General features: G+C 43.8%; 1 protein-coding gene across 2 annotated transcripts in view; it reads right to left on the bottom strand.

The window, feature by feature from the left end:
* Positions 1 to 14,185: 14,185 nt before the first annotated feature.
* Positions 14,186 to 24,111, bottom strand: part of BARD1 (BRCA1 associated RING domain 1) — a 41,147-nt gene continuing 31,221 nt past the window's right edge. Inside the window, exons 10-11 of one of the 2 annotated variants that reach the window (XM_069021762.1) lie at positions 16,300 to 16,397; positions 14,186 to 15,599 (exon numbers count right to left, since the gene is read on the bottom strand). In XM_069021762.1, coding sequence (XP_068877863.1) covers positions 15,270 to 15,599; positions 16,300 to 16,397 — 428 coding nt within the window. In that variant the 3' untranslated portion in view covers positions 14,186 to 15,269. The remainder of the gene's footprint in view (positions 15,600 to 16,299; positions 16,398 to 24,111) is intronic. The other variant, XM_069021763.1, reaches the window with a different exon arrangement.

Raw genomic sequence — 24,111 nt, 5'->3', positions numbered from 1 at the left:
AGCTTGAAGAGAAACCACCAGCCCACTCTCCCTCCTGGTTGTGCATAGGGATTATCCTGTTGCCCATAGGGATTGTCTCTTTGGGTATTCCAGCAGTGGCTTGGCTCTGTATTTGGAGAAACAGCCAAATCCAAGCCTAGGGAGTCTGGGAAAAAAATCTTGTGAATCTGGAAGGCAAAACTCCAAGGAAGCAGATGAAAAAGGGGGCTCACCAGGCTTTATATTGTCTTTCCGAATGGTGTGTGATGGTCATGGACTCACAGAATAGTGTGGGTTGGAAGGGACCTTTAAAGTCCATCTAATCCAACCCCCCTGCAATGCACAGGGACACTTTCCATTAGACCAAGCTCCTCAGAGCTCCATCCAACCTGGCCTTGAATGTTTCCAGGGATGGGGCAGCCACTACCTCTCTGGTCAACCTGTGCAAAAACCATCTTCCTTATATCCAGCATAAACTGACCCTCCTCAGTGTAAAACCACCACCCCTGGTGCAACAGAGTGAGATGATGAGTGGAGACTGCAGACAGGAGCATCCCACCACCAGCAGGCTCTGTCTTTTGCAGCCTCAGGTCCTACCCTGGAGGACTTTGGGAAAGGCTGCAATAAAGCCAGGGGGAGGAGTTCAGCTGGCGTGCTGAAAAGTGTGGCCTGGAATGTTTGTACCATCCCCAACACTGCCACCAAGAACTTGGCTAATGAACATCAGTTTTGTTTAAGAGACTGGGAGCAGTGGTCATTGCTCTTTTCATTACTTACCCGACTTGGTGGATGCACCCTCTGCCTTGCCCAAACAGTTTTCTGGACTTCCTAGGGCCCGACTCTCTTCCTATAATTTGGCTGTATTTGCCTTTTCTCTTTTTTTTTTTTTCCAAAGGACAAAAGCTTTGGGAAAGGGAAGAGATAAAAATGTGAGGAAGTTACTCTCCTGCAAATAATCCACTCCCATACATGCTGAAAGGCTCATTTTGCAGTCCATTAAGCTCAACTTAATGCAGGTAGAGCATGTCTGGCATCGAGAGGATGGTAAAGGTTTCGGGGTTTAATTTTACTCAGATGGAAAATCCTATACGTTCCTGGCTGGTGTCGGCACTTGTGCAGCACAGCAAACAGGCCCCGCAGGAAGCATGAGGCCAAGGTTAAAGCACTTCTAAGTCAAGATACTGTGCTACCCAAAGAAGCAATTTCCCATTGTATCGCGGATCTCCTCGCACTTTATTGGCACGAATAGAAGCTGTGAGCCAAAGGGGCGTGTGGGGACCCATTGGAGCTGCAGATGGCTTTAAATTTCCCCTAACTTTGCCTGGATTCAAGGTTATCCTCCCGGCTGGCCGCGGGCCTGCGCACGTGGGCTAATTGCATTTCCAAACCAACAGCAGCACTGCCCCTCCCTGCCCCGCCAGGGTCAAAGGAAAGCAGATGGAGACGTGCCTGGATCATAAAGTGTGTTTGTTATCATGCTCTGAAGCTCCATGGGATATTTAAGCCCTCCTAAAAAACATCCTAAATCCCACTGCTTTTGTCAGCAGCAAGAAAAATAATAAATGGAAGGAAGCACAGGTGCCTCAGGCAAGGGAACAGGAGGCACTTAGGGAAAGACAATCCTTAAAATCATGGCACAAATGCCATGAGACCACGGAGTTTCCCTGCCTGCTCCTCTTGGGTGCTTCTGAGAAGATCCAAGGCTGGTCTCGCGTGGGGACCAAAGCACCATTTGCAGTCCCACCTCTCTGCATCCTTCTGGATTTGAGAAAGTGGATCACCAAAGCCATCATTTCCTAGGCCAAAACTCCCCCCCAGTGTTTGTCTGTTACCTATGAGTGTGTGATGCCTTGGAGCAGAAATACAGGATTTTTTTTCTGTGAAATCATGTTAAGAGCAGAAATAAGAAATTCCCAAGTGGGAGACAAGATCCTGCAGGTTAGGTCCACATAGAAATAGAAGTTTAGGTGGATGCACACCTGAATTCCTGACCACTGAAGCATCCTCTGAAGGAGTTGCCCCAGCAAGGGAAGTGCCACTGCCCAGGCTTGGCCCATTGCAGCTCTAACCTTGAGCAGGGCACAGAGAGGCCTTGAGAAATCCACCCACATCACAGACTGGTTCTGTCATTTTGTCAGACACACTCTTCAAGTAGTGTTACCCAACAAGGGCATTTGGCTTTAGCTTTTGAGACTAAAACCACTCTTTTGAGAATAAAAACACCTGTAGAACATAACACATAGCAAAGATTCTGCAGCCTCCATGTGCAGGGGCCACCAGTGGGCAACAGCACAGGAGGGAAGCCGTGAGGCATCACAGCCTTTCTGTTACCTCTGAAAGAGAAACCAAGCAGGCTAGAAAATGTGAAAAGAACAACTGAGCCACATTCCCTTCAAACGAACAGAAATTTGGACCAGAACCTACTCCTGGGAGAGAATGCAGGGGTAAAAACTGGCCTCATGAGAAGATGCTACATTCAGCACCAACAACACCAGGAATCTCTCCCCATTCCCAAGACATGATCTTAAAAGCTCCATTCCCCACAGGAAATTATTCCCATGGCAAGAGGCCGCTCCATCTGATTTTCTCATATCTATTTGGTGATAAATGTATCTTAATCCACTGCCAGGTAATCTGCACCACCTCTAAGACCCTGGAAACCTGTGCTTTTTACAAGTAGAAGTGACCTTGGTACTTTTCCAGGTGTTATTTGGGTGCACTGAGTAATACCAAAGTGACAACGGCTGGAAGTGCAATATCGGGACAGATCACGCCAAATACCAGGGCAATTTAGTGATACTAAATTAGTGCACAGCCTCAGATTCCTGAAGAGAAGCAGCCAGTATTAAAGTGATGCAACTATCAATGCAACCTATTATGAGTTTTATTCTTGCTATTTTTTATTAACCAATTTTTCATCCTTGCCCCGCTGTGGAAATGCTGCGCGATAAAGGGCAAGGGCTCGCTCACCTGCAAGACAAGAGCTTTATGGCCTGGCCTGAAATAGATCATTTGCAATGACAGCAAGTGCTGTTAATAAAGCTGGGGGCTAGGAAATCACAGGAAGCTGTGTTTCATATCACTGCAAGAGAGCTAACTTTGGGGAGGAAAATTAAATGTTAACCAAAAAGCCATTTCCAAGAGAAATAGTCCCTCTGTACATCATCAAACTAATAAAAGTTACATGAAGTCGTGTAACAGAAGGAAATTCTTCCTTCTCCTGGTCACAAATCATTTTAACCCCATTTCTTCATGTTTTCAGGCTCAGAACACAATTGCAGGCTTCAGCTTTGTTGGTGAATTTATGCAGCTCTTTACTGCTCACCTATTTCTCATTTCTGTCTTTTTCATTAGTGAATCATGGAAGCATTAATTAACTTTTAAGAGGCAGATAGCAGGTTTGTTTCTTCTTCTGTGGATCACTGAATCAAAGGTGGGCCTGAGTTGTCCACTTGTAAGCGGAAATCCAGAAATGGAGAACAGCTACATTTCCAGGTTGTGCTTTACATGCCCAGCAGGAAACATTTTAATATAAAATTTTACATGAAAAGAAGGGACCTAAAGAAGCATCCATTTCCAAATAGGCCCAGCCTTTACCAGCTCTCCTGCAAATGCTTTACAAGTTAATTTTTGTGGAAAATAAAACCTACTGCAGTGAGTGAAGAGGCCAGAGTGCTTTGGAAAACCTGGCTCAAGGCATCAGGTTGCTGGGAGTCTTGGCAGCAAATGGAAAGAGAAGTCTGGAGATGTGGGCTGCTCTTTGGTCTTGGTGACGGAGGAGTGGAAGAGCTCTGGGCTGGACAGCTGTGGTCCCGCACAGCTTCGGACTCTGGGAAATGGAATGGCCTGGCTTGGAAGGGACCTTAAAACCCATCTTGTTCCACCCCCTGCCATGGGCAGGGACACCTTCCATTAGCCCACCTTGCTCCAAGCCCCATCCCAGTGGCCTTGGACACTTCCAGGGATGGGGCAGCCACAGCTTCTTCTCTGGGCAACCTGTGCCAGGGCCTCACCAGAAAAGAATTTCTTCCTGACTCTCATCTAAACCTGCCCTCTGTCAGTTTGAAGCCACCACCCCTTGCCCTATCACCTCATGCCAGTAAATGGCTTCTGCAGAAGTGGTTTGAATGTTCAGGGTGAACAACTATATTTTATGGGTTCATATTAAAATTCCACTCATTATTATTGAAACGATGAACACTGTAGGCTTGTTTTGTGGTGTTTTCAAGACTGACATCCTGAACTGAGATGGAGGAAAACAAGGCAGCCAAAGTACTTCAATGTGATTAACTCTAGGGCTCTGGCATGGGCTGCAGGCTGGGTGCCTCAGGGTCCTGGCCAGTCACCAGGATGTCAGAAAATGCACAATAGTAACAGGATCACAGAATCATTTTGGTTGGAAAGGACCTCTGAGACCATCGAGTCCAACCTATGACTGATCCTTAAAAACAGTGGAGAGCTCCCTATGGTGGAACAGACCTTCTCACCAGGCAAACCCTTTGATGGGCCCTGCCAAGGCACAAATCACTGCTTGTGTGCCACCTTTCTAAATGAAATGTTACTGCAGTCACAGATCTCAACTGTCCCTGAAGGCACGCAGTTGGATATTTATAATCACTTAATAAACACATGAGAAATGGCACAGTACAGCCCTACATAATCTGTGTGCAATGATCCTTGGTGACAAAGTTTAAGTGACCAAATCCTCTTCCAGGTCTAATGATATTTTGCTCTAGTAAGCCAGTGATATATCTCATATGGCAAAAATAAAGCACTCATGCATAAAATTAATACAGTAAGCTCTGAAGTCATAAAGCTTTCAGTCTGTGATATATGAGATGAGAAAATGACCAACATGTAATTCAAGTTCTCCCAGCACCTTATTCCCAACAGGTTGTAGAGTCACCTGGGCATTGCATGATCAATCCAGGCTGCTCCAGAAGTATGTGAATTATTAACCAGCCAGTTCAGGGACCCATCTGGGTCATGTGCATAAAATGCCCTGAGAGGACACAGGTGGCAGGTTCTCCTCTTGGAGGTCAAATGTTTCTGTTCTTTTCAAACCTGCATGAGAAAACTTCCAGCAAATTGCTTCCATGTATTTTGTTCCCCTCATTCCTTTCAGAAGGGCTCATGATGTGACTAAAGGCATTTGGTCCAAATCTACCTGCTGAATTAGCTGGGCCTCTTTCTAGGCAAGCTTCCCCATCAAACAGCAGAAACACAGTTCCCACATTGGCTTCCAATAAAATTTGGAACAATCTCAAGAAGTCCTCAAAAAGCATGACAGCAACGTGCACAAGCAGCCTATGCCACACACTGCTCCCAGAAACACAACCTTATTTGTACAGTGGCAGATTGGCTGCTGGTTGTCTCTGAGGGACTGGACCACGGTTCTGGGCTTGTGTGCTCGGGCAGACTCCCCCCTCACAAATTGCACAGCCCTCCAGGAGCTCCTGCAGTGTCCTGGTCTTCTTTCCCAGTGTGATCTGCTGTCCAGGGAAACTTCCCCACTCATCTTGAAAGAGTGAGGAACCATCCAGAAAGTGAGAGCAGAGGGGAGAGAATGACCCAGCAGTGCCATGAGCCTGCAGCATGAGCGAGGGCTACCAAAATGCATTGTCACTGCAAAACCTGTTCCATGCAGCACCTGGGCCCAGGAGAGCAGGGCATACAGGTGCAACACAAAACCCTCCGTAAAGATATCAAAGAATCACCATAGAATTGTTTGGGCTGAAAGGGAACTGAAAGCCCATCTTGTTCCACCCTCTGCCATGGGCAGGGACACCTTCCCCTAGACCAGGTTGCTCCAAGCCTCATGCAAGCTGGCCTTGGACACTTCCAGGCGTGGGGAATCCACAGCTCTCTAGGCAGCATAATTACACTCAGCAGTGACAAATATTGCAATTACCTCTCTGCAGGTGTGTTGCACACCTGATTGCAGTGACTCAGGGATCAGAAATCCAGCCCTCTATAAGAGCACAGACATTGCTTGTTCTGACTGTGGGTACAGCAGGGATCTCACACAAGGACGTGCTGCAGACTCCATCATTCTGCAATCCAGCCTATGTTTCAACCAGAAAAATAATTATCCTTTGCATGTGAGATGATCAAAGTGCTTAAAAAAAATCTAACTCCAGCTCCTCAATCAGGAGTGCTGCCAAGCTATCGAATCAATAGGTTGTTAGATACTTGAAGTATGGGATCATGTGAAAGCTATCAAATGATTTCTTTGTTAATAAACTGCTACAGTAATTACCATTAGAATAGGAATGGAAAGATATGGATCAGAAATGGAACACTGTGAATGGTTTCTCATTAAGTGAAATTAAAGCCCATGAGATTTTTTTTTTCTTTTCTTTCGGCCATGATTCTGCTACGTTTGAACTCGAACACCCAGAGCTGCTCATGCACCCTGCTTTGGATGCCCCCATTTCACCTAAAAATCTTCGTGTCACTGAGCCTTCAGTAGAGATACTTTTTTTGTCTACCTCCTCTCCCCCAGCAGCAAAGGGGGCCAGGGAATGGGGGCTGCAATCAGTGCATCACACGCTGTCTCTGCTGCTCCTTGCTGGGGGGGGCTTCCAGCAGCTTCTCCTGCTCCCAAAGCCTTGCTGAGAAAACCCAATATACACAGAGACAGGGGACATTACAGCATCACAACCCAAATTACTGACTTTCAAAGGTCTGCTGTGCTAAACATAAGGTTTCAGTTAAAGAATGTGGCAAGCTCCTCAAATCATAAACACATTAGGAGGCAAAACAGCCAGTCCCCCTCCAGCCCTCCCACTTGCCGCTTGGGATTGTTAGAGTAATAGATTTTTTTCACTGAAACAGCTTGACCTTGTCTAAAATGCAGGTCAGAGAATGCAATGAGATACTCACAGGGTTCAGCTTCACTCTAATTAGTGGGACAGAAATTGTCATGCTGGCTTCAGGGGGAGGAGGGAGAAAACCACTTGCTGCAGCTGGAGGAACAGTCTGGCTGTCCAAGCCAGCTCAGCTGCCCACACAACCATCCCAACTTCCCTGACATCCCTCCTCCTTTATCCTGCCCACAGCTGAGAGAGCACACAGAAGGAGGAGATGCCAAGCAAGCAATTGAGAAGGTCTCAAAAACCCCAACTCTTTTTAAGAGGAGGAGAAAGGTTGTGGAGGCTGGAAAACACCTGAAAGGTATCATTCAACATCTGCAAATCCCACTTCACCCACAGTGCTTAGACAAGACAATATTAATAGCCCCACAGCTCTGCACATACAGAATTTCAAGTGCTTCCAGACCCTTTCCAGACCTAATGTATTTAATGAAATTGGTTGTCTTCTACTAGCACATAAAGAAGGGGGGAAAGAGGACTAATGGATGTACATTAACCTTTTGGTACTAGATTTCCTGATACTAGCTACTAATGCAAAATGCATTAGAGGGAAACACTTGGGAACCCGACTGTGGAACTGCTGTAATGCAGGGAATGAGTCTAAAATCCTGAAGTGGGCACAGCAGGGACCCATGCAAAGGTGGTTGCAAGATGATCAAAGAGAGCTCTCCAATCTGCTTTGGGCAGAGAAACCCTGCAAAATAGGGTCTGGAGAGGGGATGATTCAGAGAGTGAGTTTGCAGCTGCCCCTTAGCAGGGGAATTTTGTTGCTCATCCCAAGAGCAGAGCTGTGAAACCCCTGTATAAAACCTCTTCCACTGCCACACAAATGCTGATGGGCAGTGCAACACATGAGCTCCTTCCCAAGTTCTTGTGCTGACCTAGGCAGCACCAAAACAATGATTTCCCTCCTCCAGCAGGTACAAAATTATCTTTTTTTAAGATCATCTGTTTGAAGATGAAAGAAATACCAGGAGCAGCCTGGACACAGCATAGAGCAGGAACAGAGAAGGTGAGGATGACCATGGCAATGGAGAGACAAAACAGCCTTAAATGCCTTTATTTGAGGATTTCTTCACTTGCTGTGTGTTCTGCTTTAGAATTGTCAAGACTCAAGTGTTTTTCCTTCAGTGATGTGAGGGAAAAAGGGAAAGAATGAGACCAGAAGTGAATATCGTCATTTAATACACAAAGACAGTTGAAATAGTTACATTAATGTGCATTAATTATGTGTGGGACTAGGCAGCACATCTCCAGGCCTGCTTAGAGCCTCTCTCCCTGCTGCACTCAGGTATGTTTACCTACCGTGGTCAAATGTTACTGCTCATGCCTGTAGTGCAAGCGCCATCCCCAATTTAACAGATCACTGTGGTGCCATCCAGAGACTGATCCAGAGCCAGAACTGCCTTGCCTGGCCTTCAGTAGGAACTGTGGCTCCTTCCAACTTGTGGATCTTAGTGTGCCACAACTGCAGCAGCTCAACCACAGCAGGAGCTGCTGCATCTGGTCACTTACTCATTTACAGGTGAGTTTGGGAGCTACAAATGCATTTTGCATTCACAGCCTGTCTTTCAGTCCAAATCCTCCTTAGATCACCTGACTGCAGGCTCTCAAAACCAAGGGAAAATACAAGGCTGTGTCCAAACCTGGTCCTGATGGATGGCTGACTGCAGCTGAGCTCACTGTGCCCATCCTTTCTGCACCCACATTCCCTGCACACTAATAAGGCTTCATACTGAAACACACGGGCCCTGTAAGGAGCAAGGTTATGGGCTTTTCCTGGGATTTGACAAATGTAAATGGAATGCAACAAGACCAAATCAAATCCTGACCCTTTCTCCCCCCCCACTTTCTCTGCCTGTTGGTGAGGATCTCCTCAGTGGCCACAGAGATTGCTAAAAGCCTGCGTGTCTCATGCTGTCCCAGGGTGCAGGGTAGGCCCAAACACCCAGCCAGCTCCGTGGGCAAGGCTGGTGTGCTGCTGATGGCTGGGACACCAAATCTGTAGCTTCCAAGACCTGAGCCTAGGTAGGGACAGGCTACTTCTGAGCCCCAGACACTGCAGCAGCTGCTAATTCTGTGTAGGCTAATTCGAACTCCATCTCTCCTTATTGAGTCAAGGTCTCTTTCATCAAGCACTCTTGAAAGAGGCAACAAAAAGCCCTCAGTGGAAAACCCCCCAATGTTTATTCCAGGCTCTTCCCAGATGTTTTTACCACACCTTGTGCAACAGGTACACAGCGAGAAAAGAACCAGAGACCAGAAACCTTGTACTGTGAGCGGACTGAGCTGGAGAGAACATCTGCCTCCAATTTTGCAGTTAAACAAAACTGTGACTTTAATTTAATAAAAGCCTTCTGCCTACAACCACAGATAAAATTGTTCAAGCTTGGCTGGGTTTAAAACCAGAACCTGGCACCTCTTCAGAAGCACGTTAGTGAGCTTAGGGTAGAAAATCTTCCCATTCTAACAGACACAAGCTGCTGGGACTCAACTGCTGAGAGCAGGAATGAAGCATTGCATCGGGCATGGGCTCCAGAAGCAAAGCACACAGGGGTCAGGGGCAGTATTTGCATGAATAACAATATTGTTTGTGGGAGGGCTTTAAAAATGATGCATGCCACTAAGAGTAGCTGGTTTGAATCCAGCCATGCAGGTGACCCTGGCTTTACACAGCCAATCTGAGGGCACACAAAGCAGTTCAATCCAGAGCACAGCCTGGCTCCCTTGCCCTCTCCCAATCCTATCATGTCCTGCTCTCCTAGAACAAGCCTGAGGGACACAGCCAGGCAGAGCATATGGCATTCCCCTGCTGCACAAGAGGAGAAAAAGATCCAGCACTGCAGACTTATTGAATTAAACATTATTGTGGCTAATGCAATCAATAAAGCATTGATTGCATTATCCATATTAATATTTAATTCAATTAAAAGGCCCACTTTTTTTTTTAAACGTTCTTTTAGATCTTTTATGCTGCAGAATTAAATTTTGCTAGACCATGAATTCCAGCTAGACCCAAACTATAGCTGATCTGGGTTTCTCCTGGCACCAGCTGTTCAAAGCTGACACTTCCAGCAGAGCAGGAGAAAACCATTTCCCTGGTCAGGCTGCCAGTAGCACTCAGCACAAACCCTGCAGAGACTGGGACCCCCCTAAGGTGATTGGGAAGCACACAGTTGTGCATGGCAATCCAAAAACCTCAGTTCAGGGGCCTTCCTGTTGCAATTGAGCCAGCATAAGAGGCAGCCTCACCCCTGCTCCCGCCACCAAAGAGTCCGGCTCTTCTGAGAATTAGCAGTTCACCAAACTAGCAGGAAATTAACCCAGCCCCACACTAGCTGAAGAAATAAGTAAATTTTTATCAGTTCAGCAAGCTGAGCAAGACAGCCAGCTTAGCTGCTGCTTCACATTCCATTTCTTAATCCCCATTTTAACCCTTTTATCACTGGGTACCCTGTTTAGCTGCGGGGCTTGTGGAGGGAAGCCCTGCTCTGGTGCAGCCCCCGCGGCAGCACCGCTCTGCTGGCAGAGCCACTACTGCTGCAGTGACCGTCACTGGGCAGGCACAGCCCCGAAGGGAGCTCAGAACTCTAGAGCTGTGCTTGCCAGCTGTGCCCAACAGGGAAGGAGCCTCCCGGCCTCTGGGACACCCTTGGGACACCCTTGGACACCCAGGGCAGGCACTGTAAGGCAGCCACGGCCGGTGCTGCTCTGTAGCTCCTCCCAGCTGTGGAGCAGAGCTCTTCCCACACCCGCTGGAGCCAGCCATCCCAATTCCTGCTGCACAACAAGCCCTGCGCAGCAGCCACCCCGCGGCCTCAGCATCTCAGAGCAGGGAACGACAGCAGGGTCTCACACACGCAGCGGGAGCTGACGGCTCTCTGCTACTTCATCAGACCAGACCTCCTGCCAGGAATTAAATTGAAGCACACAAAGTGTATTTTCTCCGTAGGAAAAAAAGGAAAAAAAATAAATAAAGGTGGGGAAGCTTCCTCCCCTTCTTCTATCTGATTACACACAAAATGTTCTTCTGCTTTTAAGGGCAATTTAACACTAGTTAAACTACCATTAATTTAAATCAAACAAGTCTGAAAAGATAGAACATGCTGCACTGCTATTAAAAACAACTGAATCTTCATTTGTTCCATTGAGACACTGCTGCCCATTTCCAAGCCAATACTATCTGGCTGTCCAAAGACCTCTTGCTGTAGTTTTTAAGCTGGTATTTAAGCCTGCTTTGTTGGCTCTCTAAACACAAAGCAGTCCCCGTAGGTATCAAAGATTCAAACCTTTCCATCAAACTTCTTATGGGAGTAATGGCAGAAAAAGGTCATGGGACCAAACCAATTAATACCAATGAATGTGACATCAAATCCACCCCATTTCCAGGTGATCTTCCAGCACTGAGGTACAAAATAGCCTAAGGAGGAGAAAGGAAAAGCTTTGTTCTACTGTGTTTCACAGACTTGACCTCAACAAGATGCCAAGATGCTGCTACCCAGACTTTGCTGGTAGTTCACCCAATGGACAGGGCAGGCCAGGCCAGAACAGTTCCTGCCCAGCAGCTCTGTCAGCACCACAGGGCTGGCAGTGAAGAGCTGATGTTTCCCTTCCCTCTGCCATGCTGGCAGCAAAGCTAGCCCACAGGAGTTGGAAGCAGCACAGCAAGCACAGGCAGGGGGACCAGATGATCCCTGTGTTTATACATTTCCCCCAAATAACCCACACCAATGTGCAGTCCTACCAGGCTGCAGCTTCCATGCAGACAGCTTTGTCCTGAGCAGAATGTGTGCAGGAATTTCATTAGCCAAGACCCAATTCTCCTGGAAGACTGCCACACAAAATAACTGCTCCAGAGTAAGTTTGGTCTTAAGACACTGGACTTCTGGAGGAAATAGAACCAGCTTCAATCCCCTGCCTAGAATTATTGCCTTCCTTGAATTCCCTTCAGTCACTCGCTCCTTCCATGAGCCTTGCCCAGGCTGATCAGGGATAACCATGTTGGGCCTAATAGAGCCAGTCAGGCTCAACCTCAGGTCAAGAGCTTAGGACAGCACATAAGAGAGGGGCTTTATCCCCCTAAAGGCGGTGTAGGTGCCAGCATTTGCTGACATCTCTTTTACCAGAGAGATGCACCTTTGGACACTCCTGTGCTTGTTATCATTACAAGAGGGCTGTGAGACAACAGAGCCACAGCACCTCCCAGCTATGCCATCTCTGATTTGAGAGCAAAAGCAGCTACTGCTGCTTGGTACTACTTGGTTGCCTGTTGTTTCCCTGAACCACTTGCAGAAATATTGAAAACATCACTCAAAAAGATCTCACAGTATTTACTAAAAATGTTACCTTCTGTTAACTATTAGCGGTATTAAACTGATGCTGTCACTGAACCCCAGACTTTGCTATTGAAGGTGTTATCAGGTGTCCCAAATGAACTAATTAATTATGAGTAACAGATCATTTTCAAGGGAAGATGCTTGAAAATCATTAACCTGAAGAAGAACTTCTTGCCTGTGAGGGGCATGAAGCCCTGGCACAGGTTGCCCAGAGAAGCTGTGGCTGCCCCATCCCTGAAGTGTCCAAGGCCAGGCTGGACAGGCCGTGGAGCAGCCTGGGATAGTGGAAGGTGTCCCTGCCCATGGCAGGAGGTGGGATGAGATGAGCTTTAGGGTCCCTCCCAGCCCAAGCCATTCTGTGATTCACAGTATTTTTGATCAAGAGCAATAAAAACATTTATAATCTGGAATGCAAGTCTTGGAATTCTATCTCCTCACATGAGGTAATGACCACTAGATAATCTTTAAAGTCCCTTCCAACCCAAAATATATTTCTATGAGATGCCCCAATCATCTGTGCACATTAAGTATATGCAGGTTATCAGGAGAATACCACTATAAATACATGTTACAGCTAAGGTTCTTTATTACCTTTTAAAAGATTTTCTTTGATAAACTCATCTACTCACGGCTTCTGACTAAGCCAGACTACTATGGCCATCAGGGCCACAAGTCTCTCACACTTCCTGAAATACCTCTTCCATTTTCAGCCTGCCTCCTAGTACTTTCCTTTAGTGCACCCTGCCTGGGTTTTGGACTAGAAGAGACAGTGAAAAACGATCCCTACACCCATGCCACAGGACCACATGCCTCAGGAGTTTAGAGCCTTGCTTTCAGGAGCCAAAATCCATCCAGTGGATTAAGGCACTTGATCTATGCTTACTACAAGGCTCTTTTATCAAGTGCTATCCCTCTCCTTTCAACAATGAGCAAGAGCAAATTACGCAGCCTCTGTGTCACTGACCTCTAAGTTTTGTGTACTTGCAGTGCTTCAGTAGTGTTTGGCACCTGCTGTATCTCTGGCATCCAAGTCTACTGTGAGGCTCTTCAAGGCTACATCTACTTAAGCTGATCACACTCTGAATTCCTGCAGAGACCTGAAGCAGATGGGCCAGAGTTAATCTTGGGTAAGGATCTCTCCTCAGTATGATATGGAGTGATTCTTAATGTGACTGGAGAGAAATGCTGCTTGATAACACAACTGGATTCAAGGGAACACGGACGAGGTTCAGAAAAACTGTTTTGGCTTAAAAAAAACCCAAAACATTCATAGCAATTTTCTAACTTGAGTTTCTTTGCATCTGCCAAGAACAATGGCTAAATCTGTAAAAGTGCTGCCTCTACTTTAGGACACAGAGCAGCATTACTGATGGGTCGAATTTCTTTCTGATACAGGGCAGAAAATCTCCATTCTTAAGAATTTTGCAGAGATTCACTGCTACTTTTGCAAAGAACACTGCATTAGGTAGATTGATGTACTGTGAAATGCCAAGTTAAAATGTGCCATAACTGTTAAGACAAATGCCCAAGCCCATGCGGTATCGACTTGGTACCTCATTCTCTGCCAGTGTTTATCTGCACAAAACTCCAAACCACATTTATCCCAGGGGCTGTTCCACTAATTAATGAGCCCTGCATTTACTGAAGAGCAATCACTCAGTCTAGCATAAGTGATAGATCAAGATACCCCAGCTACTCAAATCCAGCAGATGCTATTGAAAACTGTACCTGTTCTACCTGCTGTGTACAGTTCTAAGAGTTCTACAGAGCACAGCACCTCCAGCAGCAATGGTTACAGAAAACAGCTCTCTTCCTCTGCCAAAGCAGCTCTTGGGTGTGGTACACCATCTCCACAGCTGTACTGAGCTCACAGAAAAGCACTTCCATTTACCTGTTGAGATATGTATGGGACATGCACTTATTCTGCAGCCAAGCTCATGCAACAGATGCTCCCAACTTACTGCACACAAAGCTTTCCTTATTACAAACAATACAAAAACAAACACACACAACTTTTGTTCTATCCCACAACCATCATTCTTATTGTGTATTATTCCAAGACACCATTTTTCAATTACAAATTCACAAACTAAGATACAAAACATTACACAAGAGCACAGAGTAAGGAAGTAAGATTCTGACAATAACTTCTGAGCCATTATGAGAAATATTGTAATAAATATGAAATAATCAAATATTGATCCAGTGTAGCTAGCTGTGCAAAGTGAAGCCTAATTCTTTCGTGATCACTATTTTTTTTTCTTTAAAGTAGCCATGAGAGCAACCATCCAAATTTACAAAAATATTTATTATAATAATTTAATATGGAACCTGATGCTTCAAAGCCTTCAGAAAATAGAACTGAATTCTAGCTACACATTTACAAACATGAATGAGGACAGAAGTGAGTAAAGCATTCACCGTTTTACAAATAAGTAAATTTTGGACCAAGATTTTTAAATACAGTGTTCTCAAATTGTCTACTTCCAGATGAGTTCAGGCCATTAATTTAACTCTGATTTCTCCAAGACTTATCCCATGCCAAAAATTTCCAGCAAAATTCAGTTGTAAGAAGTTATAATAAATGTCACATATCACCTGACATGTCGGCACAGGGTCAAATGCATGGAGTCCTTTTTTTAAAAAATACACATTCTGGCCTGGGAAATCTTGATAAATACAGTAGATCTTTATCCATGGATGTTAAACACAACATAAAAGGGGTCATGCTCAATTGCCTACAAAGGGCTGGTTCAAATCAAGAAAGTAAAAGGTTTCATTTTGCAAAATCCCAGTTACAAAAAGTCAGTGATCTATTAAGTCAGGGATTTATTAAGCATTTATTAAGTTTGGTGCAAAAATAAAACATACTAAATAAGCCAAGGCACACTTTACAATCCTCTCCTCCATTGTACATTCATTTATTCCAGCATATCAGTTATCTTAGTCACTCACTTAAATGCTCAAAGCTCTCCTGAATCCAAATCACAGCTTCAGAGCAGCATTTGCCAGCGTGTCCCAGCTGCTCAAGATTCAGCCCATTTTAAAGCCTTGCTCTCGAGATGCTGCTATTTGATATTCACTTCACAGGCAGGAGCTGAAATGACATCACACAGTCTATGAGCCAGCTGGAGGGGGCCATCCACACCTTGCCCTGCCGGATCTTCTCCGGCTGGAACTTGGAAGCCACGTCATAGATGACATATTGGGTGCAGAGCCTCTGGTCAGAGGTGGGCTCTGCATGGTAGGCCACTGTGTTGATGGTCTGTGTCACATCACTGTCTGGTTTGGGCTGCCTAACCAGGACCTGGCCTCCTGCTGCTTTCACCAGCTCCAGCAGATCACTCTTCTGGTGATGTTTGAAAGATCCCAAAAAATAGAAGTAGCATCCATCAAACAACTTAGGCAGCTATGTGGGGGAAAAAAAAAAAACAAACAAGCATAAATACAGGACTTCAGAACTGAACAGAGAGGAAGAAAGTGGAAAGGAAAAATCAAGAGCATACAAAACGCCTACAATTTAAAATAAGCACCACTGGACACTAGAACAGTAACATGCAAAGTTCTAAGGGTAAGTATGCAACCAAGAAAAGCTTGTTTATGTGGTAAATCCTCGCTTCTGTTTAAATACTTTCCAGCACAATGGGGTTTGAACTATGAGTTAGGAAAATTTACAGCTACTGTTACAATGAAGTTAATAAATTCTCCAGTGTAATCCAGCAAGTAACCAGGAATGAACCCAGTTAAATATAAAAGTGGCCCTAAATGGAAACAAATAGTAATAAAAACATTTTTCTTTCAACTTTCCAAACTGTGTTCTAAAGCTGAGCAGAGAAGGCAGAAGCACATCACTTCCTGTGCCATCAGGTGTAATACAGTGAGTGCAATACAGTGTTCCCCTGACAAGGTTACAGCAACATCTCCACTAATGGAGAAAAATGACAGCTTTATGGGTGTTCACGGCTCTTTGGATCACCTTGCACATAATCAAATTTCTGTACAAGACCACATTAAAATTTTACATCTCCTGCACCTTTGCGTGTGGCAAAGGGCAGAGCTGCCCAAGCCCCAGGTCATTAATCCAGGCTGTCTGGAGCAATAAAACCCACCAGCTGCTCCCGGTTGAGCCGCCCTCGCTGGGGGCCACCTTGGACTTCGTACTTCTCTTCTTGTTCTCGAACAGAGCTCTGCAGACAGGCTTGTACCCCTACAAAAACCACAATAAGGAGGCAAAAATTAGAGACCCCAGGCTTCAAGAGAGGCGTGCATGTCATTTTAGGGAATCAAGAGCTGCGCTAAGACAAAATTATTACAGCGCAAGACATTACATCCACACAGCACCAAAGCTTGTGTGCTTTAGCAATTTGCTTTTAAAACCCGAAAAAATTTACAACAGTGCCTGAAGATGCAAAGTGAGATGGAGAGAAGTAATATAGCACTAAAATCAGTGCTATAAACACCAGAAATTATTAGCTCTTCCTCTTACCCTCTAAAGGTCAACCACTTAATGTCAAATGTCAAACTGCTGATCGTTGGGAAGCTCAAAGCCAGCATGCAGAGCCAACACGGCAGTTATGAAATGGACACAATTGCCTGATGAAGAGCAATTACAAGGCAAGCACAAAGCTGCTTCTGAGCAGCTACGGCCTCAAATAACAAATCAGATGGGATTTCAAGGTCTCCAGGATCAGCACGAACTGGAGATTTATGCTGGGGTTTAACAGTGGCATTCATTTCTGTTAGCACTGCTGCATAATGAGATTGTCTTTTAGAGTCAACATGTTTTTACCTTGTTTTAAGGCCAGTTATTTTTTCCAATGGAGAATGCACTGATGGTAATGCATTGCTAACGTCCATAAAGCGTACTGCCTGACCTCACTCGGGGGAGAGGAATTGCTGTGGTCACCCATTCAAGGATGGAACATTTTGCCTGCATGTACATTGCAGTCATTAATAAGAATTACCCAGGAAAAAGTTTGCAAAGCTGATTTTGAAAACGGTTGCACAAGGATTTACAATGTGGCTGAGGCTGTAACTTTTCTAGCACCTCACTCCTTGTACAGTGTTTCTAATTCAGGCAACTGGGAAAATAGGAAACCCACAGTACATAAAAAATATAAACTGAACAAAATCAAAAGAGAAATGTGGGGGATTGACCCTAAAAAGGAAGGAAGTCCAAGGCTATGAAGAGAAATATAACTGACAAAGGTACTTGGATGCCATGGCAGTAAGTAGCCAATGGACAGGAATATCTAATCCAGAGAGATCTTGAAAGAAACTCTCAGTAATTTGCTGTCAGTTCATACAAACTCACAAAATGCAATGGGAATTCACATTTTGGGTAGTAGGAGTCCTTCAAAGTGCTTACATCAAAAAAGATAAACCCCTACAGAAAATTACTACTGGCTGAATATTGCAGCAAATATCTCCCTCCCTGTACAAGTATCAGATTGATTATTTGCACTTGTTCATTCCTTCAAGGAAAATTAACATGAACTAGAAGGGCAAACCTAGTCATGGATTTTCCAGAAAGGCAACTCACATATTCATTATTGATAACAGCTATGAATACTGATAACTTAATTTCAGTACTCATAACTCAAAAATAAATCTAAAAGCTATTTCACATTTTATTTATTTATTTTAAATCACCACAATTCAACAAGACTTCCTGCGTCCATGTGCCTCTAACTTACACTGCTATCCTTTCCCTCCAAGGAAATACAGATATTAATGGATGCCACTTACAATAAAGGAAGAAGTCTCATTTAATCTCAAGAATAGAACTGTCCTTTCATTAAGAGCATGCTTTATTTCAATCCACCATCAAAAGCTCGATTTCAAGGACTTTCACTACAGAGATGAGGTTTTTATACAGTAAGTACATCACAAATTGAGCATCCAGTGCCAGCATCAGTAAATGAAGCAAATGTGATACAAAAGTAATAAAAGATTGAATGAATACAAAAGACTACAATGTCTTTTTGAATTGCTGCTTGCCTGGAAAAAAAAAAAAATGAAGTCAGGGAAGTGACTAATGTTAGTGGAGTGTTGATGTCATAGAATGCAAAATCAGTGAGGTCTGCTTCACATACATACATCAGTCCATTTCACACTGCCAGGTCCTCCAAGGTGCCTGAAAGCCCCAAAGTTCCTTGTCACACGTAATTATAATCCTCCAACAGGGCCAGAAGAGAGACTCATCCACCTGTGTCCTGTTTTCACTGTGCCCACAAGAATCACAAGACAGACATCTGTTTCCTGGAGAAACTGGAAGCATGCAAACAGCCAAGTGTCTGCATGATCAGCATTCTCATTAATTTTAACTTTCCTTTCTCAGCTAGAAACAGGCCAAATCTGTGTCTTAACAGGTTTGTGACACAAAAGCTATGTTTTCCACATTGCATAAAAACCCAAGAGCATGCATTCTCAGTGCCCAGGTATTTTCCCTTGACATAAATATTTTAAAAGGCTACACTGTTAGGCCTACACACACACACACACACACACACCCCTTCATGGAGCAACAGACTCTCTGGGGTTTTTTGGTGATGGAAAAATAGTACGTTTTCAATTAATGAACATACTTTTCACACAAGATCTAGAAGGAGAATTTGCTCTGACACATGGGCCAGAAAAACTGATGCAGTAGCAAGCAGTGTTTGGGGAAGGTGCTTACAACACTGAGGTGAACAGTCAAGGATTATCTATCCATGGAGGAAGGATTCCTGACTAGAGGAAGGAAAGCAAAATACTCTAAGTGATGGATACCAGTATGTCCTTTGACTGCAGATTTTGTTCAGACTGATTTGTTGCCAAGTGGCTCCTTTCTGTTCAACTACTCCTGCATGCTACAAAGTTTGCATTAAAGAAGTCAAATATCATAACAAAAAAAGAAACAAAAGGGAAACATGCCCCTGTTCTCATATTTGAGATAAAATGAGAGAGGGCTTAAGCTGTTTTTCTACCTAATTCATTATTCATTTGTTTTAACAAAAGATTATTTTCCTGTTTGTTTTCCCCCCTCTCCACACAAAATGTAGTGTCAAGCCACCACTTGCTTCTAGGTCTCTAAATCTCCATTATCATTTTCAGGTGCAGTGAATCCTAATGGATGAAATAGGACAAGTGAGGTTCTCAAAGACAGCATAATCAGCTCTGGCTGTGTTATGGTGTCATTTGGAAGCAGCAGGAATTGCCAAGTTTTACCATTCTTCCAGGAGATGGTATCGACCACCACAAAATGATCTTGTGCTTAAAACAATAATATCCCAATTTCACACTTGAGAGCAGGGATACAAACAGAAGATTAGAACACACTGCAGGCCATTCCAACCTGTTTTTTTTTTTTCCACTGCTAGGGATTTTAGTTTCTGTGAAAACTGAGTGCTAAGCTGAGTCCATTCAGTATAGCCCAGGTCACTTCCTTCAGCAGGCATTATTCACTTTAAAGCTGCTAATGTGTATAAGTGGCTGGATAACAAGACAGTTCCCTTTTAATGGTCTCTTCACCCAACTGAGTATCATACTGATTAAGATAATGTATAAAAGGAAATAAAACTCCATACTTTACCCACAGGTGTATCAGTCTGCTACTTCTACAGGGACTTTTCCAGAAGCTCTTTTGACATTATATCACTTAAGTAAAAATCTCCCTTTGATTTCAAATAGAAGCCATGTTTAATTGACTCCCAAAAGTCCTGAGATCAGACTCATTTCTTTAACACTATATTGAAAAGCCACCAGTGAGGACTTGATGCCAAGGCACTGGTCAAATGAATGGACTGAAAAATAATTGCTATTATCCTAATTTAAAAAATGATCAGGACACCATCTCCCTTCTGAAACTGAGATGGACACCTTAAGTACTTATGCAAAAAAATGTTCAGAACAGGACTGAATCTCAGAAGGACAAGGACAGCCCTAAAGAAGGTCTCCTAAAATGGAAGGGAACCTAACTGTCTTTTGAGAAGACACCTGTAGTTTTAGGAGGAGGTGGAGATTAGGGTTGTGTTCTTTTCCTCCACACATTTGCAGTCTGTGCTTTCTTGACCAGCAAGCCTGACTAAAAATCGAGTCTGTTCTGTTCTAAAATAAGACCAATTCAACTTGCACAGGGTCTCAGCCAATCTTGACTTATTCCCTAATACTACTGCCGATAAGTTTGGACCATCTAAATGTGAGGTTGTTCAGGTTTATCCACGTTCTCTTCCTTGAAGAGAAGAGGGTGATTATTACAACCATGTGTTAATGGCCCTTTAGTTTAATCTCAGTAGTTGGATCAATAAAGGGCAGGACTTGTATGAAGGCAAATGGCATTTCAATTCTCATGGACTAGAGCTGCCTTGCAGTGCCAACTTCAGTGTGCAAGCACTGATGAATGAAGCTGGCCTGACACAACACCATTGTGGGGCCAGATCCCATGGGCACAGGGGTCATGCAGAGTTCTGCCCTAGAAATACAGAACATCACAAGCCTCAGAGCCTCTTGAAGAGCTGATTTCAAACTTGCAAGTTTTACGTATAAACAAGGTCATTTGCACCAAATTTTAGCAAAACCCAGGCCTGCATTAAAGTCCCTAGAAAACGTGGCAGAAAGAAGTTTTAGCTTAATGCGTCCTCATTTAGCTTGGTGCCACCACACTTGGCAAGCAGAGCACCGCTCATTTTTCCCCCTCATTAACAAGATCAGTAAAGCATCCCTACTTACACTGATCCTTATTACCTCACTGAGCAGCTGCCCCTGCCTTCTCACCTTCCAGATCTAAGGAGCAAGCAGGTTAACAGGGTGTCCACTCTAATTGACCTTTGATACAAGTGCAGCTGCTAGTACTGGAAATAAAAGAAATCATTATTTGCAAAATTTAAGATCAGAGCCCTCTAATCCTTATTCATGTAAGTCTTATTGGTTTGTAATGAAACTAACTGCATCAGCAAAAACAATTTGAAGAGAATGAAGTACAAAAAGAACCTGGTTGCCAAGAACAAGTTGTAATCACCCACAGATACCCAGGGGTATCTCTCAGTAACTCAATTAGCCTTAGTGGAGTTTTGTTGGATTTGCATTAATAAAGCAAAGAGCAGAGGTTAGTCCCAAAAATCCCTTAAAATGGCTGAAGGTAATTTAGGAATACATGATAGCAACAAAGAAGATGAAATACTACACGTCCAAGATCTAGTAGAGTCTGCAACTGATACTTCCTTAGCTCAGTCTGCATTGGGGGTTTTAAAACTTACATGCAAATTAAGTAAAGATTTTGTTTTCCTAGAGAAGGAAGAAATCTGGACTGAGAGAAAGCTTTAGGGGAATTTGGCATGGCTGGCTTCAATTTGTTTTCATAAACAGCATTATTGGCCTCTGCTACAGCACAGGAAAGAATTTTTATACTATCTCTTACATGCTTATAGAGTGACTTCAGATTCACAGATTTTCATGGCATGAGGTAAAGATCTCATTGGTGAAACAAAAGCAGCCTGTTTTTTCATCACATGGAAATGACACAAGATCTGCAGAGACTGAAGTGAATCTACTTAAGAATGGTAGTTTACAAGTTAATCCAGGTGACATTTATTGAACACAATGGAACAGATGCTTAGGAAGTCCTGAAACATTCCCAGAAGCTGGGAGCATGTGATATGAAAATCATTCCTTCTCTTGAAGCCTCAGGTGTCATATTTTCTTTGGAAAGAAACCCTACTGGCCACAGCTGTTTCCTAGAGTGATCAAAGTGTCTGAAGGTAGCCCATCCTAAGGGCAGGTTAAATTCCACCAGGAGTGCTCATCCTCTGGATCCCATCACAGGCTTTTTAATGAATGAGGTTGTATTTCCCATCCTCTTCCTTACAAAGGGCTTCCATAATGCAATGTTTTCTCCAAACCAGAAGTGAGCTAGAACAAAGGACTGCCACAAATATGAAAAACTGAGTACCTGGATGACACAGAATGGAGGGAGCTTTGGAAACACCAAGCTTTCCTTTTCTTCTAGACCTTATTTCAAACCAACCTATTTCCAATCTCAGCAGACACCACATTCAAGATATTCTCACGCCCATTTTCTCCTCTGCAAACCCCAGCACAGTGTAAAACTGTGAGCTCCTTTCCAGCAGGTGCAGACACTGTGGGAGTGCAGAAGTTCAGCCCCTGCTGGTTTGAAGCACTGCCCTCAGCTGCACACCCAAGACAACCAGAGCCTGCACTTTGGAGAGTTCTAAAGCCTCTCAGAGCTATGAGTCCTTTTGCAGGAGGCAGCTGAAGTAAGTTTCCAAGTGCAAAAAGAACGTAAACTCCAGTGATCAAAAATTTGGGGTGTTTTAAGGAGGGAGGGCTTTGCTGAGAATCAGCCAGTTACCTACAAGATCTTTATGCATGAAAGAGAGACAGTCCAGCCTGAGGAGCAGTCAGCTCAAGCAGCTTTGCACTCCTCTGCTCTAACAGCCTAAACAAGGATGGGCACAGAAAATTCAAAAAGATGTTTTCACCTTGAAATGTCAGTCATGCAGTCCTCTAGCTCTTCCAGTCAACTCCCTGTAGTTGCGAGTCCTTACAGGAAAAGCAGTTTTTTCTGCCTCCTTATAATGATCAGAGCTGAATCATTGCTGCTCCAGGTAAGCAAAGCAGAGGAAGGAATGAGCAATCAGATGCTTAGAATTCTGCCAGACACTTCACTGCCAGGACTGACACAAGCTTGTTTCAATGCATATCGTTACCGAGATCATTTTTCATTCCCTGCTTTAACAGATGACAGTAACTTTTAAGAAAAAAGCAAGCTGAAAAGCTATTAAAGACTTCTGCTGGTTTTAATTACACTGTTCTATGCTCCACATAAAGCTTAGAGGAAATACAGTGGTACTTGAATCTTTGTCTCAGCCCACTCGCAGAAGGATAATGACTCGCCACTTCGTGCCCTATTACCATCCCAGAAATAATAAAGGCAATAAAATAATGAAACCAGTGAAAGATATGGCCAAGGGCAAGGAGCACAGTGACAACACTGCCTCAATTCAATTCTCTGGTGCCTGGGAAGTGGATGCACTGCTGACACTGTGTCATTTACAGAAAAGGTGGAAAAGCAACTGGTAACATGCAATTTTTCTTCTGTGAAGATCTACTATTGCTCAGTGATGACATCCTTTCATCCTAATCTCCCACCTGAAGACAAAAGGGAACCCCAAAACTGAGGATATGTACTTGAATCTTGGCTCTCCAAGACTCAGCTCAAACTCTGCTGGAAAATTCCACATTACCTTTCTACCAATACTAATGGATGCTGTAGCTGTGTGTACAGACACATGGAAACAGGAGTATCCTAGAATCATCCAAGAGAAGAAAACTGCTTTTTATGAGAGAAACAGATTCCCAGCCTGCTGTAACAAAAGAGTTAACATAAGAGACTCTCAAATGAAATACTGTTTTTGCAAGCTTGTGATGTTTCTTTAAGAAGTGGTATAATGTGTAGGCTATAAATACAACTTTAGGGATAACAGTCAAATGCAGTTTACCTTGTAGTAAAAAAAAAATTCACACTCATTTATGCATAGTCAGCATTTCATTAAGTGCCTCACTGAGCTTTGTTTTTTCAAATATTTTAGTGAATTTTTTCAACATGAATTCACTTTAAGTGAATGGTTTAGAACAGTGAACCGTAAACAACTTCTTAAATTTATTATATAACCAGAACATGCACATACTTCTGGAAGTTTATTTGCATCACATTTAAGGAAACTTATCCAAATTGAAGTCAAAAAGCCACGATAAATGGAAATGGAAAAGAAAAGCAAGGACCTCTTTTTCCTAGACAAATGTTCCATCAGCAGGAGTCCCATTATTTGTTATAACAATCTTTAACTTGTAATGACTCTGAAGAAGACTGATAACAGACTGGTGGGAACAGATGGAGTGGTGCTGTTAATTATAGGCACTTA

This window comes from Aphelocoma coerulescens, chromosome 7 (assembly GCF_041296385.1).
Source record: "Aphelocoma coerulescens isolate FSJ_1873_10779 chromosome 7, UR_Acoe_1.0, whole genome shotgun sequence".
Classification (NCBI taxonomy): domain Eukaryota; kingdom Metazoa; phylum Chordata; class Aves; order Passeriformes; family Corvidae; genus Aphelocoma; species Aphelocoma coerulescens.
This window is presented reverse-complemented; position numbering and strand designations above follow the sequence as displayed.